Source organism: Pelodiscus sinensis, chromosome 5 (assembly GCF_052426305.1).
Source record: "Pelodiscus sinensis isolate ZL-2025 chromosome 5, ASM5242630v1, whole genome shotgun sequence".
NCBI lineage: Eukaryota > Metazoa > Chordata > Testudines > Trionychidae > Pelodiscus > Pelodiscus sinensis.
This window is the reverse complement of record NC_143056.1, coordinates 134,800,127-134,809,199: the sequence shown is the minus strand read 5'-3', so window position 1 is coordinate 134,809,199 and position 9,073 is coordinate 134,800,127. Positions and strand designations below refer to the sequence as shown.

Sequence of the window (9,073 nt, the reverse complement as noted above, 5' to 3'; positions counted from 1 at the left end):
GAACACAGATTGGGAGGCGGTCTGATCTTTGGCTGATGGGGCAAGAAGTATTTCAGCAAGACAAGAACACCAGTACAAACCATCTTAAGTGGAACTGAAGCTTAATTTCTAGCTCTTTGTTTAAAGCAGATTACTAGCTTCAAATTTAATTTGGATTAAGAGCATCCTCACTAGTGTAACTAGATCTGGTTTAAAAGTCAGACTTGTTAAAATAAGGGCAGCTTTGAAGCCAAAGAGGAGCCTATTACAATGTGTGCGTCACTTGCCCTTTGGTGTCTTAGTCATTGATCACAACTCCACTGTGCTAGGCCCTGTACAAACAGAACTAAGATGTCTTTGCCCCAGCTCTGGAAGGGGAATGAGGTCCAGCAAGTTAGAGGATTGCTAGGTCCTATCCTAAACTTAGAGTATGCTCAGAGCACAGTTAATTCCCTTCTTGTTGCCTTAGTTTGCACTGAGGGAGTGAGGGTAGGTCAGCCTACATGGTACACAGATACTGCTGCATGACAAACCCAGGACGAGCAGGAAAAAAAAAATTACACTAGTGCCACTCTCCTCAGTTCGTGTGACAACACCCCAAGTGCTGTATGCCCCGTGCCATGGCTTGTGAGTAGCCCTTGCGCAACCCCTTTAGTGTTACAGAATCAAGCTCGGCAGCCCTGGCAGGGAAGGAGCGGCACAAGTGATCAAACTGGGGTAGACTGGCACAGAACCCCACAGCCATAGCAGATCCCTGTTCACTCCAGCCAAGGACAGTGCTGCCCACACAAAAAGGGGATTGACTCACTTTATTCCCCTAGCCCAGGGCTGTGTTAGCTTTGTGACCATTTCAAAGCACTTTTTATTAACACTTTCCATAGCTGCCAGCTTCCCTTAAAAATGAAACCAAACACAATCCACAAATCCCACCGGATCCTAGCCTGGGGCAGAGCCACGGGCAATCCTTGGTGGGAGGGGATGGCAGCACCGGTGTCCCTCCCACCATTTCATGGAGAGGTTAAAAAGCTTAAAAAGAATGTACACTGGAGATTCAACCCTCAGCTGCTCCCTCCAGCAGCCCCCTGCTGCCAGCAACAGGAACAGAGGCAGCACCAGGAAAGGGGGTGCTCTCTCCACAACCCAGCAGTGTAGAGAATAGGGTGGGGGTGTCAAGGGGACCATGTGGGGTAGTTACCCAGTGAGGGGCACTTCCTGCCCCAGGAATAATCAAGCTGAGGGCAGCTGGTTGTCTTTTAGTCCTGTCATTTCTGCTCAGCCACAGCATCCTCAAACATGCCTAGGAGGTTCCTAGGTTCAAAAGAGCAGCGCAGGCCTGCACACAGGGGGACGCTCTCCTCCCTTTCTTCCTCTTCCTCCTCCTCCTCCTCAAAGGCCAGGGTGCGGCGGAGGCTGCCCCCATTGGGGGAGCCTGGGCTGCTTGGGGGAGACTCCAGGCTGATACGGCTCAGGTTGGGGCTGCCCTGAAGGGCTGAGGACCTAGGAGGGGGAACCAGGGTGGGATCAGGAAAGTGAAAGATGGAGACACCCTATGGGATTCCATCTAGCCCATCCCCACCCCGAGCAGAATTGTTCAACAGCAGAAATGCCCCATTTAGCTCTGGGAGGAGAGTAGGATCTAGTGAGTTAGAGGGGGGGGGGGGAGGTAGGAAGGGCTGCTGGGAGTCAAGACTCCTAGGCCCACTACCTAGTACACTGCACTCCCCTCCCACACCTGGGGAAAGCAGGAAGGGGTGGTGCCTGGAATCCAGGACTCCTGGGCTGGTTCTCAAGTGTGCAGGAATAAAGGGAGAGGCCTACAGGATATGCTGCAGCCCTGCCTGATAGCCAGCATCTCACCTCTTCCTTCTGCTGCCAGTCTCTGGGGGCGAGGGGTGGCGTGGGGTGGATGTGCTGCCCACAGAGGGGTGCAGGTTCAACGGCGGGGAGCTTGGGGGCCTGTCAGGGAAGCAGAGGTGTGAGGGGGAGCCTCTGTGGGTGCAAGAGGGGCTGGCCCTGGGACTCAACATTCCCATGCATTCATCTTGAGTCCATCTCCCAACCACCATGCTCCCGCCATGCCACAAAGGGCCACCTTGGATATGTAATCCAGGGAGCTCCCCGACCCCTTAGAGCAGGCATGTCCAAAGTCCGGCCCGCGGGCCAATTGCGGCCCGTGTTCCGATTTAATACGGCCCCCGCTTCCTCCCCCTCTCCTGGCTCCCCGGCTCTCTTTTGAACTGGCGCGCCCAACACGCCGCTTCCGGCTGCGCCACCGCCGCCCATGGCCTCCGCGGTCCTAGAGCCTGCCCTGTAGGGTACGTCCGCAGCCCCGCTCCTCCGCTCGGCTGCGGGTTCGCCCTGCCCCCAGGCCGCCGTGAGGCCGCCGTGCCCTGCGCTCTCCGCCCGCCTCCGACCCTGCGGGCCCTCCGCCTTGGGGCTGAGAGTGCGGGGACGGCCCTCACGCATGTTCACTTCTTCAAATCTGGCCCTCTTTGAAAAAAGTTTGGACACCCCTGCCTTAGAGGAACCTTTATGCACCTCCTTGTTCAGGAAAGCTAGGGTACTTTCCCACACCCCATCATCCCTATTACATCCTAAAGGGAGGAGCACATACCCCTGCCTTATGTCCACCTGTCCTGCTCATCTGGATTACTTTGTATTCCTAGCCTCCCCACAGCTTCCTCCTACATCCCTACCTGCCCCAGATACCATCCCCTGCATCTCATATTCTGCCCCCTGCATCTTCACACTCTCGGTCCCCCACCATGTTCCTATGCCCCTGTATTTGAGTTCATCCCATATACTCCCTGCATCCCAGAAATCCATTTCTGCGCTGGAGTGGACCATGGCTGTGGAGGGAGCAGTGCTGCCACTTACTGGAAGGGATTATCCCCACCCTCCATCTCCGCACTCACTTACTTGTCCTGTGATAACAGCTCCCCTGGACAGGTCTGGTTATGCCGCCCACAGATTCCCGATACCTCGAACACATCCTCTCCCAGGCTCCCGTCCTCCTCCTCTTCCTCCCAGTCACTGGAGAAGCTGCTGTCCAGCAGGGTAGCAAGTAGTGGGGAGCAGGGCGGGGTGACAGGCATGCTCCGATGCCAACTGGAGAGCCAGCGTGCTGGCAGGCAAAGAGTGTGCCACAGCCAGTGCACAAAGCTCCTAACACCCTGAGAGGAGGAGAGAGAAAGTGCAATAGGACTAAGGGGCACTGGCACAGCCAAGTAGGGGAGCCCACAGCTGGTCTAGTAGGGGGCTGTGGATTGGGACTGAAGCGTAACAGCCGAGTTGGAGGCTGCAGGACTGAAGTGCCCCCCGCTACCTAGGACTTACGTGGTATAATGAGGCAGCTCTTAAGAGTCCATCCTGCACCAGCAGAGTCAGCTTGCGCCACTTCTCCGTCTTGCGCATAAGGCTGGAGTTGAGCAGCGCCTCCACCGAGGGTCGGAGCCGGGGATCAGGCTCAAGCATGGCACCCAGCAGGACCCGCAGTTCCGAGGAAAGACCTGGGCCAGGGAGAGCCATCAGCAGTGCCCTCCACTGAGCCCCACCCATCTCCCTGCAGCAGAGCCCCCTAGTCACGTTACTTAAAGTTCTGCCTTATGTAACCACTACACCTGTATAACCCCTGAGGGCACACAGAGGTAACCCCTGAAGATACATCAACCCAGGTAGATATTTACCTAGTTTTAAAACAGGCTACATAAAAGCAGTAGTGATGTTAGTACAAACTAATATTTCATAGATTTGTTTATACTACCTTATACACTATACACTGAAACATGGCACACAATAGTTATATTCCAATTGATCTTAGAATTATATGGTAAAAATGAGAATGTAAACAATTTTTCAATAACAGCATGCCCACTTCTGCATTCTTACGTTTGATTTGGTAACTAAGTTGTTTTTAAGTGAGGTGAAATTTGGATGTACAGACAAATCAGACTCCTAAACGGAGTACGCAGTCTGAAAAGGCTGAGAGCCACTGCATTAGTCCCGCAATACTCAGACCTCGGTGGTTCAGCAGTCAAATTAGAATCAACATTACCCAGAAGAGCCACAGGAGATGAATTCATGGTTCATTTACTACAGTGCTATCCATTAAATACTGTTTAAATATGACAGGAGAAATATTTAGTTTTTACACTCATGTCCCCGCACCGAAACCTCCAATTTACAAACACCATGAGAATGGAGGTTGTTCATTAACTCTGAACAAAATAAAAAAAAACCTTAAATAATAGACTAGTAGCACCTTAAAAACTAACAAAACATGTAGATGGTATTTGTGGGCACAACCCACTTCTTCAGATGACAGAAGTATTAGAAGTCCAGATCCAAGAATAAATAAGGGAAGGGGAGGAAGAGAGAGAGAAAGAAAGAAAAAAAAAAGAGCAAAAAGGAGGGGGGAAAGGAGAAAAAAATAAAGAGAGTGAGTAGATGGTTCAAATGGAGGTGCTAATTGGTCTTATCAGCCTGTTGTAACTATTTGAACTGTCTACTCCCTGTCTTATTTTTTTCTCTTTTCCCCCTCCTTTTTGCTCTTTTTTCCCCCCCTCTCCCTTTCTCCCCTTCCCTTATTTATTCTTGGATCTGGACTTCTAATACTTCTGTCATCTGAAGAAGTGGGCTGTGCCCACGAATACCATCTACATGTTTTATTAGACTAGTAGCACCTTAAAAACTATTTGTTGTTTTAAGTTTTTCCAGTTACAGACTAACCTGGCTACCTCTCTGAAGCTTCTGAACAAAAGGTTATACTTGTTCTTTCAAAAGTTTACTACTGAACATTGACTTAATACGGTCTGAAACTTCACTAGGCACAAGAAAAATTGTTACATTCCCTTTAAGCACTTTACAACTAACACGCTACTGCATTTACTATTTTTTGGTCTCCAATGCTGCCTAATTGTGTACTTCTGGTTCCATATGAGGTATGTGATTTATGGGTCAGTTTGTTATAGGGATACGAACATGTACTCGTGTACACAATTGAACTAAAAGCCAATTTCAGCGGATTCCCAAGTGCGAAGTAGGGTCCCACTGGACACTGGGTAACCATCAGCAGAACCAGCAACTCCACCTGTGCCAAGAGAGGTGATCCCCACCCCTCCACTTACCAGCAGTGAATTCAGGGGGCAAGTAGCCCTGGCGGAGCTGCTGCCAGCCCTCCCCTCCATTTGGCAGCTCCATATTGCAGGCGATTTCCAGAATGGTCATGCCAAGGCTGAAAGAGAGATGTGCACATTGGGTCAGCTGGGAGCTGGCTTCCCAGGGTCCTCTGCTCTCTGGCACATCTGGGTGCCTGGCCTTGGAGCACATGGGGTGAGGGGATGGTGGTGGTCAAGGAAGGGGGTGCGTGGAGTGGAGGCCAGAAGATGGGTCTAGTAGTGGACAGAAGGATTGGGCTGGGAGTCAGACAGGACATCTGGGTTCTATCCCTGACTCTAGAGGCCCCACCTGAAGACATCAGCTGCCTCACTGTACTCCCCCCGCAGCAGCTCAGGTGCCATGTAGCGTGGGTCACCCTCCTGGGCATCACTCAGGTCTCCACGGTCCAACTCCAGCACCAGGCCAAAGTCGCCCAGTTTGCAGACGTGGCGCTCGGTGAGGAAGACATTGGCTGGCTTTATGTCCATGTGCAGTAGCCTGCAGGCATGCAGATGGCGCAGCGCCTGCAGCAGGTCCCAGAGGCAGGCCCGCACCTGGCCCTCAGGCAGCGGTCCATGTCCCTCACAATGCTGCAGCAGGCTGGCCGGGCATAGTTCCGTCTGGATGTACAGTTGGCCCCGCTCCTCCCAGGCCCGCACAAAGCTCACGCAGTTGGGATGGCGCCCCACTTGTTCATGCTTCCGCACCTCGGCCAGCTTGCGCTGTCGGTCGCCGGCTCCCCGGAATGGCTCCACTGAGCGCTTCACTGCGTACAGTCGCCCATCTTCCTTGCTGCGCACCTGTGAGGGAAGGTCAGCCATGGGGGACACAGATTCCCCCCAACAGATTACTTCCTTTCCCCACAAAATAACTCCATGCTCACCCTCCATGCTGCAAACCTGGGGGAGTCTGAATCAGCCACCAGGGGAACAGGCTCAGGATGAGTCATGCTCACCCCCCAGCTGGGATTAAGGATGTTAAAATGTGGAAAATCAGCTAACAGGTAGTGGATGGAATTTCTATTGACTACTTGATTAGTCAATTGGAGGCGGGACGGGGGCGACGCTGCCCCCACTGTAGCTCTGCAGCAGGGTTAGCTCCCTGGGGCGGCATGAGCCAGGAGTAAGTAGTCCTTGCTTGTGCAATCCCGGGAGCTAAACCTGCTGTGGCTCTACCTTTTAAATGTCGTAAGAGCTGCCAGGCCCTTACTACATTTAAAAAGCAGAGGCGTAGCGTCTGGGACCAGGTGCAAGCCGGGACAGGTGATGCCTGGCTCGAGTCTGGTCCCCTGTGGTGCCTCTCCTTTCCCTGCGCTCTGCCTCAGCTTTCAAGGGGGCTCTTCCCTCCACTGGTTCCTTCTCCCCCAGCCCTTGCTGCCTAGGATAAAGGCAGCCGGCGGGAGGGGAAGCAACCAGTGGACAACTCGGCTAGTCGCTTATGTCCCTAGATGGGATCCCCTTAATTTCTGCATCTCTTAGCTAGAATTCCTCATCCCAGATGCCCCCAATTCCCACATCCCGTCCCCTGCTGGGATCTGCCACCTTAGCCCTCTTACCTTATACACCTCCCCAAAGGAGCCGCGCCCCAGCCGGCCCAGCAGCTGGAAGCACTGACTGAAGAAGGGCTCTCTGCGGGCAGGGTTGTAAAGGCGGCTATGTGGGGCCAGCGCCCGATCCTGGGAGCTGCGAAAGGAGACGCTGCGCGGCCGAGGTTGGCTCCAGGGCTGCGGTTGGCGGCTGGCAAAGACCCGGCTGACAGTGAGAGTGCCCTTGTGGCGTGGCCGGGGCGGGAGGGTGTAGCTGAGTGGCCGACCCGGCTTCTTCACTGAAAAGCTGCGCTCGGCCTCCCGGAAGAAGGCCGGCACGGGCACGGGCAGGGGCGTGCGGCTCAGCTGGGATTCGGTGCCCGCGTAGTCCAGGGGCAGCGGCATGGCTGGCTCTGCCAGGGGGAGACACTGCAGGGAGAAGAGGACAGCAGCTGGGGAGAGCACCAGGGGCTGGTTGGTGGCTGTCTCAAGGTCAGCACCCATTGGCATGGGCGAGGGGGGTGGGGAGGGCAGGATAGGCTCTGCAGGCCAGTCCCTTGGTATAAAAACAGGGTGGGGGACGCCCCGCACGGTCCCTGCCTTGGGCAAAGTGGGGGGCCCTGGCGGGCTGGGTACAGCGGGGGGAGGGGTTCAGCCAGGAAGACACAGGGGGCCAGCTTGGGGGAAAGGGGCTGGTGACGGGGGGGGGGGTCAGTGATGGGGGCTAGCAGGGGGGCCAGTGGGGCAACCTGACACAGCAGGGGGCTCAGTGAAGGGGGACCTAGCAGGGTGGGGGGACTCAGTAATGGGGGAACCCAGTGACGGGGGCTCTGACAGCGGGGGGGGGGTGACGGGGGCAGCCCAGTGACGGGGGGGCTGACAGCGGGGGGTCAGTGACGGGGGGGCAGCCCAGTGACGGGGGGCTCTGACAGCGGGGGGTCAGTGACGGGGGGCTCTGACAGGGGGGGTCAGTGACGGGGGGTCGCCCAGTAGCAGGGGGGGTGACGGGGGGCTCTGACAGCGGGGGGGGGGGGGGTCAGTGACGGGGGGCGCCCAGTAGCAGGGGGGGTGATGGGGGGTTCTGACAGCGGGGGGTCAGTGACGGGGGGGGTCGCCCAGTAGCAGGGGGGGTTAGTGACGGGGGGTCGCCCAGTGACGGGGGGCTCTGACAGCGGGGGGGGGGGTCAGTGACGGGGGGGGCAGCCCAGTGACGGGGGGGGGCAGCGGGGGGGGGTCAGTGACGGGGGGCTGACAGCGGGGGGGGCAGTGACGGGGGGGCAGCCCAGTGACGGGGGCTCTGACAGCGGGGGGTCAGTGACGGGGGGGCCCAGTGACGGGGGGGCTGACAGCGGGGGGTCAGTGACGGAGGGGGGGCAGCCCAGTGACGGAGGAGGGGCAGCGGGGGGGGGTCAGTGACGGGGGGCTGACAGCGGGGGCGGCAGTGACGGGGGGCAGCCCAGTGACGGGGGGCTCTGACAGCGGGGGGGGTCAGTGACGGGGGGGCCCAGTGACGGGGGGGCTGACAGCGGGGGGGGTCAGTGACGGGGGGGGCAGCCAGTGACGGGGGGGCGGGTTTCTGACAGAGACGCAGTTGGGGGCGCTCGGCGTGGGCCCCCCCCAGCGCGAGAGAGCCCCCGGGGGGCGGGGCCAAGGGGCCTCACCTCCTCCCCGGTCCCCGCGGGGGGAGGGGGGAGCGCCGCGCTCGCTGGCCGCAAGTACCCGGATGTGGCGGGCTCCCCGCGCGCGCCCCGAGCCGGCCCAACCGCCGCTCCGCTTGGCGCCAAAACCGTCCGGCGCGGCGCGAGCCGCCAACCGTCCTCCCCCGCCTCACCACGTTAGCCAATCAGCGGCGGCGGCCCGGGGTGGCCCCGCCTCCCGCGCGCGTTCACCCCGCCCACCGCAGCCCGGCTCCGAGGGGCGGGGGGGGGGGGGAGAGCGCGGCCGAGACACGTTCCCGCCCACAATGCACCGCGGCAACCAAAGTGTGGCCAAGCTCCCCCCCAACCCAGCCCCTTGCAGTAGCAGCCCCCCACCCCCCCTCAGGGCAGCCCCCTCCACTGCCACCCCCCTCTTCAGGGACAGCCCCCCCCAGGGATAGCGATTCCCTTCCCCCGCCTCACCCACATTCACCACCCTCGCCCCCACTCCTGTGGGGAGAACTCCCCAGAGCACGACCCCCAGGTGCCCCATGTCCAGGCCCCCCCCCGGGCAAGCCAATGGGGGGGAGTGAGGAGACAAGCTGCTTGGTCAGGTTGCATGGGGGGAGGGGCTGACCAATCACGGTTGGGTGTGGGGTGGGAATCCCTCCACTATGTCAGCTCCCCCAGAGAAAATCACCCCCCATCTCTCCTTGCCCGGGGCAAACAGGACTAGCCCCGCTTGCCTGGACGGCCCCCTGCCCATCCTTCCACA

At 58.1% G+C, this 9,073-nt stretch overlaps 1 protein-coding gene across 3 annotated transcripts; it reads right to left on the bottom strand.

Moving 5' to 3' along the window:
- Positions 1-773: 773 nt before the first annotated feature.
- Positions 774-8,526, bottom strand: PKMYT1 (protein kinase, membrane associated tyrosine/threonine 1). Of its 3 annotated transcripts, none has more exons than XM_075928738.2 (8): positions 8,381-8,526; positions 6,692-7,090; positions 5,446-5,936; positions 5,106-5,212; positions 3,316-3,488; positions 2,899-3,152; positions 1,837-1,935; positions 774-1,476 (listed from the first exon to the last, which is right to left on the bottom strand). In XM_075928738.2, exons 2-8 carry the CDS (start codon positions 7,064-7,066, stop codon positions 1,242-1,244), a joined length of 1,734 nt encoding a protein of 577 aa, XP_075784853.2. In that variant the 5' UTR covers positions 7,067-7,090; positions 8,381-8,526; the 3' UTR covers positions 774-1,241. The 3 variants fall into 3 exon arrangements, with proteins under 3 accessions (XP_075784853.2, XP_075784852.2, XP_075784854.2); XM_075928737.2 differs by having other exon boundaries at positions 8,323-8,484; XM_075928739.2 differs by lacking the exon at positions 1,837-1,935 and having other exon boundaries at positions 8,323-8,484.
- Between the last annotated feature and the right edge of the window lie 547 nt (positions 8,527-9,073).